The 19,473-nt window shown below is 39.9% G+C and overlaps 5 protein-coding genes across 5 annotated transcripts in view; all 5 read right to left on the bottom strand.

The window, feature by feature from the left end:
• LOC100183391 (exportin-4-like) overlaps positions 1 to 6,142 on the bottom strand; it is a 10,111-nt gene extending 3,969 nt beyond the window's left edge. Inside the window, exons 1-17 of the mRNA XM_026839117.1 lie at positions 5,817 to 6,142; positions 5,364 to 5,505; positions 4,984 to 5,128; positions 4,718 to 4,834; positions 4,360 to 4,504; positions 4,044 to 4,156; positions 3,625 to 3,782; positions 3,297 to 3,476; positions 2,954 to 3,144; positions 2,631 to 2,751; positions 2,454 to 2,578; positions 2,168 to 2,348; positions 1,762 to 1,921; positions 1,321 to 1,490; positions 1,094 to 1,265; positions 646 to 832; positions 278 to 384 (exon numbers count right to left, since the gene is read on the bottom strand). Of these exons, the coding sequence (XP_026694918.1) occupies positions 278 to 384; positions 646 to 832; positions 1,094 to 1,265; positions 1,321 to 1,490; positions 1,762 to 1,921; positions 2,168 to 2,348; positions 2,454 to 2,578; positions 2,631 to 2,751; positions 2,954 to 3,144; positions 3,297 to 3,476; positions 3,625 to 3,782; positions 4,044 to 4,156; positions 4,360 to 4,504; positions 4,718 to 4,834; positions 4,984 to 5,128; positions 5,364 to 5,505; positions 5,817 to 5,973 (2,571 nt within the window). The 5' untranslated portion in view covers positions 5,974 to 6,142. The remainder of the gene's footprint in view (positions 1 to 277; positions 385 to 645; positions 833 to 1,093; positions 1,266 to 1,320; positions 1,491 to 1,761; positions 1,922 to 2,167; positions 2,349 to 2,453; positions 2,579 to 2,630; positions 2,752 to 2,953; positions 3,145 to 3,296; positions 3,477 to 3,624; positions 3,783 to 4,043; positions 4,157 to 4,359; positions 4,505 to 4,717; positions 4,835 to 4,983; positions 5,129 to 5,363; positions 5,506 to 5,816) is intronic.
• Positions 6,143 to 8,140: 1,998 nt separating this feature from the next.
• Positions 8,141 to 9,220, bottom strand: LOC108950435 (E3 ubiquitin-protein ligase DTX3L-like). The gene has a single exon (XM_018816188.2). It carries the CDS (start codon positions 9,174 to 9,176, stop codon positions 8,583 to 8,585), a length of 594 nt encoding a protein of 197 aa, XP_018671733.1. The 5' UTR covers positions 9,177 to 9,220; the 3' UTR covers positions 8,141 to 8,582.
• An 8-nt stretch (positions 9,221 to 9,228) lies between these two features.
• LOC100176257 lies at positions 9,229 to 11,025 on the bottom strand. Its single transcript, XM_002121755.5, has one exon. It carries the CDS (start codon positions 10,935 to 10,937, stop codon positions 9,264 to 9,266), a length of 1,674 nt encoding a protein of 557 aa, XP_002121791.2. The 5' UTR covers positions 10,938 to 11,025; the 3' UTR covers positions 9,229 to 9,263.
• A 948-nt stretch (positions 11,026 to 11,973) lies between these two features.
• LOC100184953 (spermine synthase-like) lies at positions 11,974 to 16,357 on the bottom strand. Its single transcript, XM_002126519.4, has 10 exons — positions 16,249 to 16,357; positions 15,907 to 16,033; positions 15,642 to 15,729; positions 15,154 to 15,227; positions 14,627 to 14,802; positions 14,427 to 14,553; positions 14,061 to 14,178; positions 13,677 to 13,868; positions 13,257 to 13,372; positions 11,974 to 12,603 (listed from the first exon to the last, which is right to left on the bottom strand). Exons 1-10 carry the CDS (start codon positions 16,310 to 16,312, stop codon positions 12,564 to 12,566), a joined length of 1,122 nt encoding a protein of 373 aa, XP_002126555.1. The 5' UTR covers positions 16,313 to 16,357; the 3' UTR covers positions 11,974 to 12,563.
• On the bottom strand, positions 16,333 to 19,465 carry LOC100186473 (E3 ubiquitin-protein ligase HACE1-like). The gene has a single exon (XM_002121822.5). It carries the CDS (start codon positions 19,367 to 19,369, stop codon positions 16,820 to 16,822), a length of 2,550 nt encoding a protein of 849 aa, XP_002121858.4. The 5' UTR covers positions 19,370 to 19,465; the 3' UTR covers positions 16,333 to 16,819.
• Positions 19,466 to 19,473: the final 8 nt, after the last annotated feature.

Here is a 19,473-nt window from a genome sequence, read left to right as displayed (position 1 = left end):
TAGAGGACCCCGGAGGGTTGGTTAGAAGTTCGATGATGAGTGTGATGTCATCTCTGATGATGTCATCGTGTTACATGGTTACTATACGACTTGAGGAGATTCATCGTCCAATCACATAACAGCGAGCATGTGTCTATAAGATATTTATGTGGGTGTTATAATGTTTCTATGTTTACAACAAACATATATCATAATACACAATATAATGACATCATAATCCTCGTTCATTAAACACTATGACATCATAAACACATCACAATACCGTGTATGACATCACCTGCTTTAAGTAACATATTTGTTTATGAACGACCTCCACATAAAGTTCAAGAATCAGAACAACCAAGCTTTCATTGCCATGGTAGATGTCAATCAACTTCGGACAATCTGGGGTGTGATGTCATAATGAACAATAATTAATTAAGTGAGAAAGAAAAAACTCTTTTGATAAAAATATTGAATTTATTTCAACAATGTTTCGCCATCCGAAAAGAAATCAACTGGTTGCTTTGGTGCAAATAAATTTAAGTTGTTTGTTTTATTTTGACATTCACATGACAATGGGATTATGTTGGCAGCAATAACAGCAGAATGTGGGTGGAATATTTAGGGAGGAAAAGTTAATAAAATGCATCATAACGTTACAACCTGGTAGAAAGTTGGTGAGGAATCCAAACAGATAAGTTGTATTGCTTGGCGTGGATGCGGCGGATATTCCTTGCAGCATGGATAAGATAGAAGATAGTTCAAGTATTGTCGATTCTTTATCTTTATGTTGTGTGAAAGTTGGGTGGGTGGTGAGGTTGTGGTAGCGATGGTGGAGGGGTTGGAGGGTCTAACAATATATCATCAACTTTGATTACAACTTTGGACACCAACATATTGAGTTGATTTTTAATAATAATAACTCCAATTTATATCATGATTCACGCTAACAATGGCCAGAGCTTTATGTAAAAAGACGGAGAGTAACGGTAAAACAACAGTCACTATAACACGCTTTCGAATAAAACATAAATACAAAACTAATTCGATAGAAGGCGTGGCCGTTACACAGACAGTAATGAACAAAATATTAGAATTAACCCCCACCCACCTGCTGCCAGTATTTATCCTTATACTGGTTCATGTTGGCCGACCCAGCGTGCACCAGCGCTGTTGATATGTTCTGTTTCACCGACAATGGTAAAGTAGAATACGGGTGAACGTTCTCGCTGATCTTCGAACACAGATCCCAAAACTCAGGGCATTCCACCACTAGGTGACATCTGAGATAAAGGATTGTTTCAAACAATGTATATTGTGATGTCACAAGCCACCCACCTGTGGTTATTCTGCACCATCATTATAAGAAGTTGCGTTGAATCTTCAAGCACCTTTAACTCCGACCCCCAATGCGATAGTGATGTCATAATCTTGTTTACGAAGTGTTCAACCAACCATTTCGAACCGGGTGAGTCACGCCCGAACGCACGGGTGATGACGGGGCTTAACTGGGGGGAAACATGCAATCATATTCAATGGATGAGATCCTATAGTGAGGTACGGGGCCTTGGATTTAGACCAAAATTGGCCACATTAAAAAAATGCACCAAATTAGGCATTTTCCACCAAAACCAGCGAAATTTTTTAATTCAGAAATAATCCAACACAGCACATTTGTAACCAAAACTATTGAACCTTAATGCTAACTATCCTTCAGTTACAAAAGCAAACTTTCTGTTGTTAATCGAACATAAGTATCCAACAACATGTACCACCCACCTCTTTGTAATTGTCCTCGGGGTAAAGTAGATACGTCGCCCCCCAACAACGGAGGAACCATAAGATATCTTGTGCTAACTGTGGACTCAACAAACCAGCCAACCCCCCTCGCAAACATCGGGTTTCAACCTCACTTAATCGGAGAACGGCAGAACTTAACCTGGGGTTGTTTACCATTATAATAGGCAGAACATTAGGGGTGCATTGGGTGACTTGTTACCCCAACTTTTAAACATCATGAAACCTACGGCCATATAAACAATATTAACCTCGCGAAAATATGCAGGAACTACATTTTAGCAATGTCACTTAAGATTTTGTACAAAAATTTGCGCATGCTGGAACACTGTACATGCTGGTGTGTATAAGTCCATTCACCACCACTATATGTGGTACATACACAAACCTGACAACCGGATCCGACGCCTTCTCCCCCCCCGGTATCTCGTTGATTTTGACCTCAGGTGACCCCAACACCTTCATCGTCACCGACTCATCAACCAAATGTTTGGAATCGATTGAATACTTTAATATTTCAGGCGGAATTAACGGGGTCTCACCCTCGCACTCGTCGGCTAGGATGTGGCCTGGGGGGTTGGGGGGAATATGCATGTTACTAACATATACGCCATATATGACTGCGTGTATTATGGTTGGTTAGAGTACACACCCCACCCATACAACCCACCCACCTGCCAGCAACACCAGCCAATGTACATCCTCAAACAACACCGATAACATTGGATCACCAACCCCCCCTTGTTGTCCAACGCGTTGTAGTTGTCCGTGCAATCTATCCGTTCGACCCTCTAGTAGCCTATGGTGGTAATATATAATGAATACTATGTTTGTGTATATGGTAACCATACCTAGTTATAAACGGCACACATGTATGCGGGGAGGTACGAGCTAACGAAGCAATCGACATCAACTGACACCCAAACTTCTCCCGATCTTCCTCCTCCAGCTCGTCGATGTCTTCCTCTAGATCTGGGTGGATGGGGGTGGACAATGTATATAATATTAAAATATGTGTTGTTGCTACCAGTCATAACATAATATTAGAATTCGCTTCGGGTAAAAATGAAAAGACAGGACACAACAGTTGTTAAATGAGAAAGAAGCAAGGTCGCTTATAGCTGTCGTCTTTTAATAACAGTACTGATTATGACCCTTCATTAGTTTGTGTCACCTTCATTAGTTTGTGTTCTACTGCCCTCTGGTGCTGAGACATGGCACTTGACGTACATTTTCACGATGCTATCGGCACATGGTGTGATATACACCATGGTATCATGAAGGTTCATGCATTCTATCAAGGTGGTCCATGGGTCGAGGATAGTTTCGAACGCTTCCATGTATAAATGGTCGTCTTCGTGTAACGGGGTGGGGGGTCAATTAGTTAAATTTATCTTTTCGATGGTAAGGATCTAAATATATTGTAATTCACAGGAAATCTCTCTCGAACCCAACATACATTAAACTTGTAGATAATTAAACCCAACAAATATAACAACGAGCAAACAACCCAAACCTCTTCTTCCTTGGCTGCTTCCTCACCAAAGCCGATCGTAAACCGAGCAATTCGCTCCAAAAACATCGGGAACAAATTCATCTCGTTTGGGAGCAACGACCATATTTGTAGTTTGTGACATTCAACCAAGTTTCTTACAATGTTTGATATTCCGAGCGCTTCGTGGTGTAGGGGTTGGGTACTGTCATGTAATAGAGGTGGGTACTGTGATGTAATTTTTTACCCTGTTGTTAGAAGTCTCCTTATGTTTTGCAACCATAAGTGTAACTTTTGTAACTATGAGTGAAACTGTATTTTACCAACACCCCCAACCAACCCAACCCACCCACCTTGCGTAAACATGGAGGAACCCCTGCAGGTAGTGTGTAAGATACCGAACATTGTCACCCACATCCTTTAACACATCCCCTTCCAGTGAGGCAAGTTGGGACAAACATGATGTTGACGAGTGGCACAAACTTTCATTGGTGCGAACTTTGGAGTGTAGCTGTGAATGGGGGGGTTAGTTTGTGGTGGGCAGGGTGGCACCCAATAATCAAAATACAAACTAGCAATTACAAAAAATTAAAGGTTAAGGATTGTTGCTAATGTATATAACATGTTCTTCGGAAGACAAAATGTGAAACTATTAATATATATCGTATATACAACATCAGTAGTTTAGAATCTGTTACAATTACTGAATAATAATGATCATTGATCACAACATATCCAAATAATAGTTACCATTATGACATCACAAACTCACATTAAAGAACAATTGCAGCAACGCGGGGTCGAGTATTTGTTGCTTCCAATGTTGAGGAGGTTGGAAGTTTTGTCGTATCGTGGAATCGGATTCAAGGTACGCTCGTCGCTGCCCTGGGGGTTAAAGGGGTTGAGGGGGTTGTTTGTGGCGTAGCGTAACAACGGTTGTTATAAAACGGGTGTTCTGTTTGATACACCTCGTGCCCGCCAACGATTTACCACAAGGTGTAACTTTGTAAAAACGCTCACAATGGTAGCAGCATCGAGCCTTGAACTGAGGAGCCATGTGCGTCACAACACAGGGTATTCAAACTCACGGATGGTTGGTGAAAACTTCCACGACAATATTTGTTCGGCGATTGAATAAAACTTTTCACACATGGAAGTTTGTAGGTTGGGTGAGGTTGATGTTTGGTGGAGGACTTGGATGGTTAGCTGGAAGATTTGAGGAAGATCCGATTTCTATTGAACATTATATTTATTATGGTTGGATGTTAACCGTAGCATGCATTGAGTGGTGGCAAGGTTTTGTGGGTGGGTTTCTTACAGAAGACACTAAATGGTAATTGCTCCAGTGGTCACTGATTGTCACCAGACGGTAACCAGGGTCAGATGCTGCCACCATTGTGGACAGAAACATATAAACAACAAACCCCAAACATAGAAACAACAAACCTCAAACTGAGCTTTGCACTTTGCATGTTGCTCCCACGACAAACCGACGTTACTTGATTTATCGGAAGCCGAGAATTCCACGCAGATCGCCGACAATATCGAGCACGCGGTGGTTTCCTGGGGTTTACAATCATTATTATTATTTAAAGGTTTAACGACTGTTGTTTTGTTTTGTTTCCTTCACCCTTTTTTTAATTAATATGATGATCATTAACGTATTGGAAGATATAAATACAAAATCACAATCCAAATATAATTCAACGAACCATTGTTTCGTTGTTGGAAGCAACTAGCGCCCCCAAGTGTTGGTAGAATGGATGGCGTTGCGTTGGGTCATGTGACGCAACACTTGATCGCTTGAGCATGACAGCGAATATATTGGACAACAAACCCCTCACGTATCCTGTGATTCTGTGGAGGAGAACCAGCATTGTTATAATGTTATTGTTGGTTCAACGGGGGGTAACTGATTGGGCCTCTCTATTTTATCTAAAATTTGATGAATTAAAAAGGATGACTAGTTTTTAATTTAGAAAAAAAATGTCAAGAAAGTTGGAGGTTAGGATGAAAACACATTTCAAATTCTGCTCCTGTTCGTTTTGGTTGAGCCACTGGGTGTTATACCAATGTATGACATCATATTTACCCGGGTCGTTGGGTGAGGAAGTTAAGAATGAATTGTTGCACCGACAATCGGGTTGAATCATCCATTGTCTCCCAGTCACGGATTACTGATTCCTTCATCGTGGCTGCAGCGTGGTATTGAACGGATGGGGAGGAACTTTTGTCTGGAAGATGGGTGTTGTTATATTGGTGGCAACAGTCGTTATAACACTGGTGTTCTGTTTCATAAACCCCGTGCCAGCTTACTAGTTACCATGTATATAACTTTGTGGGTGATTGTTTTTATGCCTGATAATTTAGACAACCCATCAGTGACCACTGGGTTGGAGCGATTGCTATTAAGTGTTTTACTGAAGACACATATACCAATAGTGGCAGCATCAAGCCCTGAACTCACACCCACTAATCCAGAGGAGAGCGCTAACCACTGTCCCATGATGCAATGGTATATTCCCATTTACCCAACCCAACCCACCTAATATCTCCCAACAAACATTGAACGAAACTTTAGATCTTCGGAACGAAAGCAGAAACTCCTCGGCTTCCCTCCTCTGCTCGGGAGAAACAAGGTTAGGTGGCGCCAAAGATGCATGAGTCGCTGCTTCCAACTTTTCGACCAGGTCCGATGACATCACAATATATTATTATGACAAAACAAAAACAATGGCTGCATATATAAACCACACTTTCAAAGAAAAATGTTTTTTAATCGCAAACTAAAACATGAACACTTCTGCATTTTACGTCATTGTTTTACTACGTCATAGCTCATGTATCTACGTCATACCTACATCACTATTCATCTTATTTTATAAAACACAAACTTTTTTAAAATTCTTGAAAGATTTGTTTTGGTTGTCGACATGTTGATGCTAAGATCGGATGAGCGGAAGGTTTCTACGGTTTCGTTTATAGAAATCAACTAAACTTAAGCTATTATGACGTCACTACGCGATAACAATCGATAAAACGACAGCAGTAGTGATGCAAATGATATTATGACGTAAAGCATTTGTTGATGACGTAGTATCCTGCATCACTACTATGTTGTTTGATGACGTCATCATTGCTTGGGGCATTTGGGGTGGGGGAGGTGGTGACGTCATGGGGTTCGTAATACCTGTGACGGCATAAACGTTATGATGGTTAGACAGAGTTGCAGTGGTAACTATGTATTCTAGTTACCGCTCCTCACCCCGTAATATACCGCTCACTTCATTATTTTTTCTCTTGGAATACGATAGCGAAGATCAAATTAATTAAAACAACGAAGAGAAGGAAATTATCAGCAAAACGACAGTCGTTAAAACACGCTATGGTCGTTAAAACACGCTATAAAAACTACCTGAATAAAAATGTGAAATATAAACGTGTTTGCTGAACCAACAATAGCGTGTAGTAGGGAGGGGGAGAGGCAAGAAATCTTTAGCACATAATATTTAACTATCCGGATTGTGTTTTAAACAACTAACAACGGTTTATGGGAGTCTTACGGTTTTATAATTCTTTTAATGTTTTGTTGTTTACTACCAAATGGGACGAGAAAATGGAACAAAAATATGTCCCACCTTCCCCCATACTACTATATAAATATAGAACAGCCTTAATTATATTTAAACGTTTTGTTTAAAGCTGTCAAGCACTCGACAGCGGACATGAGGTACCTGCAGCGTTGAGCAAATCCTCAAGGATATTGTTTTGCGCCTGAAACATAGATTATTCGGGAAGTTTATTACAAGAATGTATAACAATTAACATTATTACGTCATAGACTCACCATAGCTCCTCCAATCAGCAGCAAGATCAATAATACGCATTGTGATGTCATAATTATTCAACAAAATCAAGAAGATTCGAAATTCGACCGTTTCGCAACCGATATTTGGACAATTTGAGAAGCTTTGAGTTTTGTGGCTCCATGGGCACTCGAGTTAAACCAACATAAGACGCCCACTAAACTTGTTGGGATGAAGTTGTTTTCACAGCGAACAATATTCGATACAATGTGAAGTGTTATGTCATAGTTGCCTTGGTGATGTCACAATCTGTAACTTCTGATTGTATCTCCATTTGTGTTGAATACAATGCGAATGTGTGGCCTTGAATTGTAACTTTAGGAGCGGTGGTGTTGCCATAGCAGCGATGAATCCAACATGGGTGAATCCGTGGGTTTCATTGGATGATATTCTTTGTATAACCTTTGGTGTGGTTGGTGTCGGTCAAATACAAGGCGGGCATCCTCATATTTGTTCCCTTGCATTACTTGGCTCCGTTATGTTTGGTCAACGTTGGTCAGTAATACATGGAGATGGTTGCTGTTAAACAACTGGTGGTGAACAAACCGCATTATGAGAGAAAGGGTTTGTATCTTGTATTGTCCGGGTTCTTGGTTAAGTTTGCTTCCTTACTACGATTGCGGTAACATGGTTGATGAGATGGCAAGTAACAACATCGCTCAGTTGCTACGTATCTGCTGCTGGGTGCGACCTTTTACGATGATCCTGGATTAGAAGCCACTTGGGTGAGGAACATCTTATAAAAGTCAAGCGGAAAATAAACCTCTTTATATACAGCATAAAAAGGGTTATATACCGGTCATGTACAACATAATGCACATCCAGGTTCGGCTGGTAGAGACTTCATTAATAAAGCATTGGTGAACACGCAACGGCTTTTATGGAGACAACGTTCAACCTCATCAACAGTACCGATATAACATGATATTTGAACCACCTTTCCACACCATGGCATGGGTGCTTTAACAGGGTTGGTGTGTAGCTCCATCTAGCGACGAACAATATGCGTCACTTATGCCAAGTAACGTTAGCAGTATTGCACATTATTGGGGAATACGCAAATCCCCGAATTGATGAGTCATCACTAACTGATGGGTATTCCTCTTATCAAAGAAAATATTTTCAAAGATGTTTTATTAAAAATTGAAATTAACAATTTACCAATCACAAACATTGTGTTTTAAACACAGGAACTTTGGATTTAAAATAGAAAAGAAATAAAATAAGTTACAAAATTTGATAAAAACACTGAACACTTAGTACACATGGTTAGTTTGAATAAATAATTGAAGATTGGTTTGACCAGGTGATTATATACAAGCACCAATGATGCAGGTGTCGCAGAAGCATTCCAATGGAAACATTGCCCAATTTAACACGATAACCAGACTAAGAACAACATATATATAAATAATACAAGTTGTATCGATAATCAACACACATCATCATTCAATCCCTTTGGCGCGTAAGTCTTCCTTCACCCTCTGTAGATACCCAGCGTCAGGGTAGCCATGCGCCCCCGTGTGGTGAGTTTTATGATGGATATCATTCCACACGATGGAGTCATCGAGCCCTGTAGTCAACGAACGACCAACAACGAACACCAACCCGGCAACAAATGCTTGGCTCAATAACCCCAACACATGGCGACCGTCCTCGTTATCGGGGAGATACGCCACCCTGTTTGTGCCGTGGTATGTCTTCCCTGGGTGTGGATGTTGTGCTCCTTGTGTACCATCAGGAATGTTGTATACGATACAGATGGTGTTGCAACCCTCGTACCCCGGCAACGATGTCTTTTCTATCATATGCATCATAGTAGCCCCTTCCAATACAACTCCTTGTGGCTTCCCCACACATGTGTTACAACATGGGCACACAGGTTTAACAGCCAACGCTCTATTAATGCAAGCTTCATGGAACTTATGGTTGCAATTCAAAACCACCGAGTTACCATCTTCGGTGTCTTGGCAAATCACACATTCTGCTGACTCAGTATTTCCATTCACATCTACTTGTGACGTCGGCACTTTGGTCATTACTTTTTCCTCAATTGAGTTGACCCTTGCCCTTCCTTCAGTGGTCTCTGTCGGTTTTCGAGTTTTTGTTTAACCTCCTTTTCCTTTTTAATCACCCTTTCTAGTTGTGGTTGCGCCATCGGCCACATCACGCCGTGGATTGGAAGCCACACCATTCACTGTGTTCGATGCCACCCCATGCGGCTTTATGTGGCGATGTTCTTTAGTTGCCATGCCATGTGGCTCTTCCGACACCACGCTATATTTTTCACTTGATGCCACGCCACTCGGCTTCAACGAAGCCATACCGGCCTGTTCCTCCAATACCACTCCATGCTTCGGGATCGATGTCCCACTATGCTGTACATTAGATACCACATCATGTGCTGATTTGGATGCCATGCTTCGTGGCTCCTCTTTCACCACTTTATGGCCTTGGATCGATGCCACGGAACCAACAGCAACCTTTGAAGCCGTGAAACTAGCGAAATATTTCCGCATATCGTCAACCGTGTAATTATCGAGTGCAACCAACCGTATCATCTTGACGGTTGGATGACCACCCGTCTTGACCTGATATTTTAACACAGCTTCACAAAACTTATCCAAGAACACATCCAGTGGGCCACCATATATACCAGTAGACACAGGAGGTAAGGAGACAGATGCCAACTTATGTTCTTCACAAACTTTTAACACATTTTCCAACCCCTGCAACAATAATGATGCATTTTCCTCATATATATGATCAGTTATTCCGTACCACATAGGGCCTAACATATGTAACACACGTTTGCATTTAAGTTTTCCACAAGCTTTAGTAGAAACGACCTCCCCGGGCGTTAAAGGTCGATCTTTGCGCGCCTTCATCATCTTCTTACATTCATCCCCGAAGCTGTAACCCCCCGCATCATATATAGCCCCAGTAACCCCCCCACCATACTGCAGTTGATCATTTGCAGCATTCACGATAGCATCGGTACGTTGCTCAGCTATGTTTCCCGTCCCAACAGACACAACGAACCCGTTGTATTTATTTCTGAACCTCTCATTATAGAATATCGAGTCTGCATCAAGTTTTTTGTTCGTTTTTAACAAAATCGCAGCAAGTTTAGCTTTAGCATCGACCACTGACCTCCCATGAGGCGCAGCGATCGAAATTCTCTCAAACTTTTCCGAGACTCGAATTATAACATTCGGAAAATCTTTCTTTGTTGCTTTAACAGCTTTATTTATTTCCGATTCCCACAAATCTTGGAGTTGATTTGTTGACAAATCAATCGTTGCGCGATCCACAAACCTCATCCTACGTTCATAAATCGATTGGAAGTAAGAAACAAAATCCATCATATTATTCTTATTTTTCTCGCTGAAAGTTACATTTATGATGTCATAATCCCCATCTAATTGCTCTTCCTTCACAATTACTTTGAACTGTCGCAACATGGCTTTGTATTCCTCACCCATAGCAACAAGTGAATACACATCTGCATCAACCATTCGACTTTCAACAAATTCCTCGTTCTTTAAATTCTTGGTATTCTTATGCCCCCACTTTGACCCCCCATTAACCCCCCACCTTCCCCCATTGCTTGGATAATGCCGCACCAGAAACTCACGAGCTTTACAAACACTTTGCCAACTTCCCGTGATTCGTGAATTCTTCGCATCAACATCGACACCAAGTTCAACCAAATAATTAATATGGGTTTTCGACAAAATAATTTCTCGGCCCAATTTTGCCCGCACCTCCACAAATATTGCGTCATATCTTTGAGCCATTCTAATGCATGTTGTGACAAACGGTTGTTTTACAACAGCCTGAATGAAACAAAAATAAATGTTGAATCATTAATTTAATAATTTGAATATCATTAAAAATCTTTATTCGATTTTTAATAGATTTTCGCTACTGTATTTGAAGAGAAAGCAAAGAAAACGAATTGCTTGTAACAAATTCCCGCTGTACAACAACTATGGACAAGAACACCCATATTTAAATAATCGATCAAATACTGAACAACTAAAAACGACTGTCGCTTTGCTGTTAATTCCTTTCTCTTCGTTGACCTACGTTATCGTATTCAAGGAGAAAAAAGCTACTTTGGAAGGCTGTAACAAACGTATTTTACACAACTATTAAACCACCCCGGGTCAGATTGTTTACCAAAGTTACAGCAACAAATATTTTACTTGAGGAACTTAACCAACAGCGACACCATGCAACCACCATAAACTTTATGTCAAAGTCACAAGGTGCGCAACAGAGCAAATGTCTAAATAGAAACAATATGAAAACAATAATAATAAAGTGATTTTATCAAAACATTATATTATTGTATTTAAAAGATACTACTTTATTGTTTAAAAAATTGTTATTCTTTATTACAATTTACCACCCCTTTCATATGCAAAAGCATAACTTGCTCACGCCACCTTGCGGATGTCATTTTTTACACATTACTAACGCATAGTGGCAGAACAGAGTTTTAGAAGTAGGGAAAGATTGTTAACCAGTTGATTTGTTAAAAACAAATATTAAAACAAACTTTTAACATTAATAACTAAACAAAGAATAATTAAAATGTTAAGAAAACTCAAATTAATAAAGTTTAAGCCAATTAAGGTTTGTTTTTTTTCGCAAGACTTTAACAAAACATTTAATTAAACATCAAAATAATATTTCAAACATGAATAAAAATTGTTTAAAAGCATAAAGTGTTACATTTCCATAATTTTCAGGCATTACCTTGTACTCCCCCAAAAACAGCCTCTTTAGCGAACCTAGCGATTTAAAGATTTTATAATATAAAACGTTAGGTGGCGCAACAGAGCATTTGGTTAAATTTATTGCGGGGAGTATCGTAAATACACTGCGGTGGTACTTCTGCCATTTACAATCGCGATCAACTTGTAAATATTGTGCTGATGAAATTGGATGATTATTTTGTAACCGAATAACAGTTAGGATCAAGTGTTACGAAATGTGTAACAGACTAAAATCTGTTAAGTCGCTCTGTCGGCATAATGGGGGTATGGGGAATCGCGCACATCACCCAATAACATTGTAATATCATATTTCACATTATATCTCTTATATTTTACAACAAACTAATGTTCTATAGTAATCCATATTCTATTTCAATAAAGACCGATATGACATTATAGATTACTATTTCTTATAAAGTGACTCGATTTGTGATTGTTACGTATTTCATAACAATCAATCCCATCGTTTATCACATCATAACATTACTTAAAAAACAATCATTGTTAGTATTGTGACCCAATTACCAAACAAACTGCTTTTATTAAAAAAATTCTGACATCATAATCAGCACGATTGGAACTTTAAAAATGTTGAGTCATTAAAAAAATGCAAATTCATGGATGATGGATGATTAGTCATCATGACTGTGCAGATTTCCATAAAGTGTAAAAGACCCATCTATAGTTTAAAGTTGAGGAAAATCAACGGTAATTTATAAACCATAGTTGTCTATCACACACCATATATGGTGCCTTCATACACTTCATGCTTACCAGTTACAAGGTGTATGTTTGGACAACCCATCACTGACCACTGATTTGCAGCAATTGCTGTTCAGTGTCTTGCCCAAAGATACTTACGCCCACAATGGTAGCAACGAGGAGCCTTGATGCAATCACCCAACCACTGTGACCAATGTAGTATATAGGCCTACATCTACCATTAAATATAGTATTGTCCGGCGCCGTGGTATAGTGGTTAGCGTGCCTGCCTGTAACCCAGGGGTAATGGGTTCAAGGTTCGATGCTGCTACCATTGTGGGCGTATGTGTCCTTGGGCAAGACACTTAACAGCAATCTCTCCAACCTAGTGGTCACTAATGGGTTGTCTAAATTATCAACCATACATAAAAAAATAAAAAATATCCCTCCCAAAAAAATAATCACCTACAAAGTAACATACATGGTAACTCGTAAGCTGGAAAGAGGTGTTAAACCCGTGTGATAACGACTGTCGTTTTCCGGCCATGCGAGGATAAAGTAAGTTACATCCATTCAGTATTTACATCTACCATTAAATACAGTATATATTTAGCAATAAACAAAGGATACAACTCATGATAAGATGGAACGCAAACAGTTTCTTTGCTGAAAGAAACTTTCACTTCCAGTTTGTTCAATTGATCCTCGTACATTTGTAACGCGTCGCGCATGTTTGAAGAATTGCCCTGCGTGGTGTAAAGTGTTGGTGTACATATGGTGTATTACATGGCTGACATAGAGTAATAGCATCCACACACAAAGTGATACCAAACACACAGAAGCGCTTAGTGTATTTAAAATCAAGTCAAACTAACAGTGTTCCAAATATACATTTCGTCAATAAATGACATCATCAGCTTTTGCAAGGGAAAATAATAATACACACATAGTGTATTAATATACACACTATGAAAGTGGTTGAAAGGCAGAGTATTACTGACCCCCCCCGCACACATATGATGTATAACACCCCACCCACCCCAACCCCACCTGTGTAAAATACTTCCCATCTTCCTCCAAAACATCGATGGAAAGCGACAATATCAACCTCAAGAAATCCCAGAACGACCCAGTTGGTTCCAAACTGATTGGGATCGCCGTTAAATCGTTAATTACGTAATCGAACTTTTGACCTTCGGCTGCGAACTTCTTCAAGTGTGGAACGCAGTCTTCAACAATTATCTACGATTGTGGTCAAACATATCATACTAGTTTATTATGCATTGAAAATATAATAATGAATATTTATATTTATTCTTATTTCAATATTAGAAAGAAACACAAATTAAATATATTTATTTTTCATGGGAGATTAAATTCATGTTTTTTTACTTCTTTTTACATAACTTGGTCAGAACACCACAGCCGTCTTACTTTATAATTATCTCCTTCCTCTCGGTCCATAGCATCGCCACAAATCCCTCGCAGATGGATCTTCGCGGCATCAACGACCATCCTGTCGATGTCGATCATCGTAATCATACGAGCTCCTCTGTGGATGAAAGAGTCATTGATCACATGATGGGAGCCAGACACCAGAGGATGCCACAACTTATAAGTGACTTCTGGGTTGGAGCAAACCCAAGGACACATACAACTATCAGTATCGAGCATTGAACCCATGATCCTTCGGTTACAATGCAAGCACCCAACCACTGTACCGCAAGACATGCGATCATTGGGGCTCCGGCACAATGGTATGAAGAATGTTGTTGCCCCACAACTCAATCCCCCCCTTACTTGTCCCGTAGATGATGTAATATCCCACCGTCCCCCCCTCCGAGGATCAAAACGTTCTTCCCTCGATAATCCTCTCTACCACCCCCGGTGATCGCAACCGTGTACGAGATGTCACTTTCAGCCAAATCTGTGAAAACATAAAATGTGTTGATTTTCTGCCCAAGGTACATGGTAGCAGCACCTAGCCTGTGTGCACTCACTCATATCATTATCGAGCACCAAACAGTTTCCAAACTGCATTGAGTGAAGAATCCTCACTGTTTGGTACGGAGACTTTCCATCGAACACTAGTTTGTCAAAGTCATGCTCGATGACAAGGCCCGTTGCCGCGCGCTCGTATGGTGAAAACGTTCGCCCACGCTTGATTCGACCCAACCTGTGGTATTATGACATCATAATTACTTAGTTCCCTATTCCATATGGGTGAAGTCCTCCATCATTATATTTATTGACTTTTTGGTTTAATTTATTTTATATTAATAAATATGATATCTATTGCTACAAACAATCACCCACAAGTTTCATACACGTTAACTCGTAAGCGGGCACAAACCATATCTAATTATTAACTTTTTAATAAATTTGTCTTAAAGAGATAATCTTTATTCTGATCTGATCTCGAAATATAGTTAAGTAACCGCACACCCCAAATATAATTATTAATTATATGTTTCATGTTTCAACATATTTAATAAATATATTTAACAAGAACAAACATGATGCGTACGGTTCAAACTCGGAAGTTTTCCTTCGAACGATTCCTTCGTGTTCAAGAAGTTTGTCGTGAAAAGTTAAAACTTTCTGTAAAAATGTTTCGGTGTAAGAAATTACAAAGTGAAATCTACCCAAGTTACATGAGGACTATAATAAACACGTATCTATGCAATACACCAACAAAGGTGTTGAAATAATATAATTCACACATTAACAACACATGTATCAACACTTCGCTGCAAACAGGAAGAATGAGTAAATGCAGACATACACATGCGTACGTGCGTGCATAACACATGATATTTTACACACAATTTCCGGTTTAATGGTTACAAATGAGGTAATGGTGACATGCTGTTACCATTGTGGACGTATGTGTCCTTGGGCAAGACATTTAGCAACAATTACTTTTAACCCAGTGGTCACTAATGGGTTGGCTAAATTATCAGCCATATATAAACAATCCCCACCCACCTACCTACCCACACGCTCGCAACTCACTTTATCGAATACTTCGGGTTCCACCATCGACAACAAATGAAGATCAAACGTTAAAACTCCATCTCGCATTCCTTGGATCAAAACTGAACTGTCGGGAATATTAATATCAATTAAATATTTAAACAAATATTTTTCGGATTTTCATCGCCGAAGGGCTGATGGTAACCCACAGTTAATAGAAACAACAAAGAGAATTAGCAGCAAAACAACATTCAGTAAAACAGGCTACGGGTAAAAAATACTCAAGTAACTTAAAAATACAAACCTTATATTTGGTTCCTGTATAAACACAGTGAATCCTTGGTTGACACAATCATGGTTATTTTTAAACACAACCTTCCCCCCATCTATCATAAAGTGAACTGCTTCAACCAAACCATCAATGAAAGTTTCTGGGGGAAATAATATGTTAGGTTTGTAAATAAAATGTAAAAAAAATGGTTAAAGAAACAAAAAGTTTCTGTACAAGAAACACCAATAAACCAAAAAAACATTTTAAATAAACAATAAAATCTAACTTAAACAAAATACTTAACAATAATGTCTATACAATAATTTCAGATCAAAATTCCCCCCATTTTTATTTAATATTAAACCCACAACCAACCTGATAATTTTGAATCTTTCAAAATTTCCTTCTTGAACCTGAATTCCAGAAGCCAACTATCCATTGTTTATCTAACAATTAATATTCTAGAAATAAAAACAATTAATTATTACATCACAAAATATAAGAATAAATATTCTGGAACATTTACAACGGGACAATCAACATTTACTGCATATTATGATGTCATAATTGCCAATTGTGCAAATTGATAATGTTAAATTATTACAGTGAACAAGCGGTTAGTGCTGGCCGCTGAGTAAAACATAAACATCATATATAATAGATATAATATAAATAATATATAGACATAATATACAGTTGCCCTTTGTTTTTAAAACAGTCTTTCTGCCATTATTTGCGCAACAATGTTTAAACGTTCTATACAGTTTGACTTTAACCCGGGTGAATGAAAATGAACGGACAAAATACTGATAGCATAATGTAAGGAAACATATTATATCTCTGCGTCGATACACAAATAAATACTAGAAGAGATATTTTATTTTGTCTGGTAGCGACAGGTTATATAATTCTTCTAAGCAGTGCTGGTACGATCAATATATTGTTTCTATGTTTGTGTGTAACCATGACTACCACACCTAATTGCCGTCAATAGTTTGGTTTCAAGAACATCATAGGAATCGTATTCAGGAAGTCGTAACATGCTCATACATGTGCTTGCCGATGGGAGGAGATTCTTCTGTGACGACATATTGCATATAACGAAGGTGTTGGACAGTTTGACGCTTGGCGAGGGAAGACGGGACCGTCCGGTTGCAAAATGAAGGAGTGACGACCGGTCCTCCGTGTCCATCTTCCCCACACACTCCCAGAACCATAAGATGACCTGATGATGTTGGTTGTAACATCCCGAGTACTCAGTGATGCTTTTCCAGTACCCAACATCAACATCTTTGCATCCAGTGAACATGAGGTCCATCTCATCCTCTGTGAAGATCCGGATCAAATAACTCGGAATAATTTCATTGAAACCGCGGATAAAAGCATCAAGTTGTGGTTGGATGGCTCGCGTCATTCGTAGCTCCGTGACGAGCTGAACGTATTCTTGCTTATTTTCCTCCGTTACCGCCACTTTACTGCCACCCGGTGTGAGCTCGATTTCTTCCATTCGTCCGAAAACGTCAGTTTCGACGACAAAACTCAACTCAAGCCCGATCTCAGTGATGTCATTATCGAGTATCCACTGAAGGTTTGTTGCGTACTCGGGATCGATCGATGCAACATCTCTGTAATCAACTTTCCTGCCAAGCAGATGTTTATAGAACGATGACGTCAAACTTCCGTTGATTAACTGCTTGTGGTATAATGCTACGCTTAATATTTTCCCCGCAAACTCAAAATAACTCAGATGATCTGGGTTGATAGACGATCTACTGTTGGGTTGGAACGAACAGCCGTCGAACGATTGAATAAACAAGCCATACTCAGGGTTAAGTATCTCATTCGATAAAACACTAAACCATTCTCTGAACACGCCATCCCCGATCCCTTCCTCGTTGCTAAACTGGACGGAAAACTTATGTTTCAAATTACTTTGGTTGATTTTCTTCAATTCGTGGCAACTGTCCTCAAACACTTTGTCCCTTCGTACTTGCAAGGTTGGTGGGTTGGCTGTGGTGGATGGCACACCACCCTCGTATAAACAATTATAAAACCATTCGTAACGTTCCTCGAACGGTTGTGATGTCACAGTGGTTATGAAGTATGACATCAGAATGGGGTCGTGAAGTAGAAACGTAAAATGTTTGAAAATAACTTTGGGATTATGAGTAATAATGACGTTTATGACATCATGGTGTCGAACGATGAAGTCATGAAACCTCTGCGGGGTACTAATGGTGCCATCTTGTGTTGAAATACACTTCCAAAAGACCTCTATGAGTACACTCACCCTTTCTCCCATCCCCGGTATCATGTTACCATAGTTACCCTCATGCTTGCTGCCGAGCAATAAGATCCATTCCTCCAGCGCCTTCCACAACGGTTCGAATAATATGAAACAACTCTCCAGATCGTCCGACAACGATGATATCAACAGCGACGTCGATCGTAACAAACTCGATTCTTCCGTCTCGCACGTAGACGACAAACTTAACAACTGGAATCCAGTGTCGACGCAAATTTCCGTCAATTTTAAAGATATTTCACGCCCGAGCGACTTCGTTGCGAAATAACGAACGCAGCTTGCCACGCGTTCCATCGACCACTCGTGCTTGTACACGGCATTGTTAATAAATGTCGTCAAACTTTTGGGGTATTTATCCAGCAATAGTTCGATAGCCACCCCGTACCCCCCTTGTAAACATAAATCTAATGGTGTTTGCCCCTCATTGTCAACGCACACTTGTGCATTATGAGATAACAATGCAGATACAGCTTGTCGTTGCCCGTTACTGCACGCAGCATGCAACGGAGTCCAACTATGTTCGTTTCTATAATTAGCATTGGCCCCTGCTTTCACAAGGATGTCGATCACCTTCTCGTGCCCATTCCTCGCTGCAGCATGTAGGGGTGTGTGTCCTTGTTTATCCTCCGGTTCAATCCTCGTTGTATGAAGAAGGATCAAGTTCAAGATCTCCCACCTCCCACTTACAGCGATCCAATGCAAAGATGAAACTCCATCGATATCCGCAACATCCGGATCAGCTCCCGCCTCCAACAACTTCTCCACACACTTCTTGTTCCCGTTCTTCGCAGCGAGGTGGATTGCGCAACATCCAGCAATATCTTGAGCATTGGGATCCCCACCCACTTTCAACAAACCAGTCACACACTCCAACTGCCCACAGTTCGCCGCAATATGCAACAATGTTCGCCTCGACCGCCCGATTGCGTGGTTTACGTCGAAACTTGAATTATCCAGAAGTTCCATCAACGATTTATGTTGGTTAGCGAACACCATTGGCATCAGGATCCTTACAGCTGCTGCTGGATCTGCAGGAAGCTCTAAACTTCTTCCACTTCGCAACGAACGGGTTAACCGCATCAATTGCTGTCTAGGACTCCACATTTTACCCCCAAACAAAATCCACGCTCGCCAAAATATTTCTAATATTATGAGACAGGGGAATACCCCAACTGTGCCGCCAAATATCATTTCCCGCCTGTTGGGCACGTAAGTGCTAAATGGGAAATATAGATTTCCAAGTCGAGAACAACCCCTTTTTTCTTTTATTACAAACTTTAATATTAGTAGCAAAC

This window comes from Ciona intestinalis, unplaced genomic scaffold (genome assembly GCF_000224145.3).
Source record: "Ciona intestinalis unplaced genomic scaffold, KH HT000155.2, whole genome shotgun sequence".
Classification (NCBI taxonomy): domain Eukaryota; kingdom Metazoa; phylum Chordata; class Ascidiacea; order Phlebobranchia; family Cionidae; genus Ciona; species Ciona intestinalis.
Note: the sequence above shows the minus strand (reverse complement) of the source record. Positions and strands in the feature narration are given on the sequence as shown.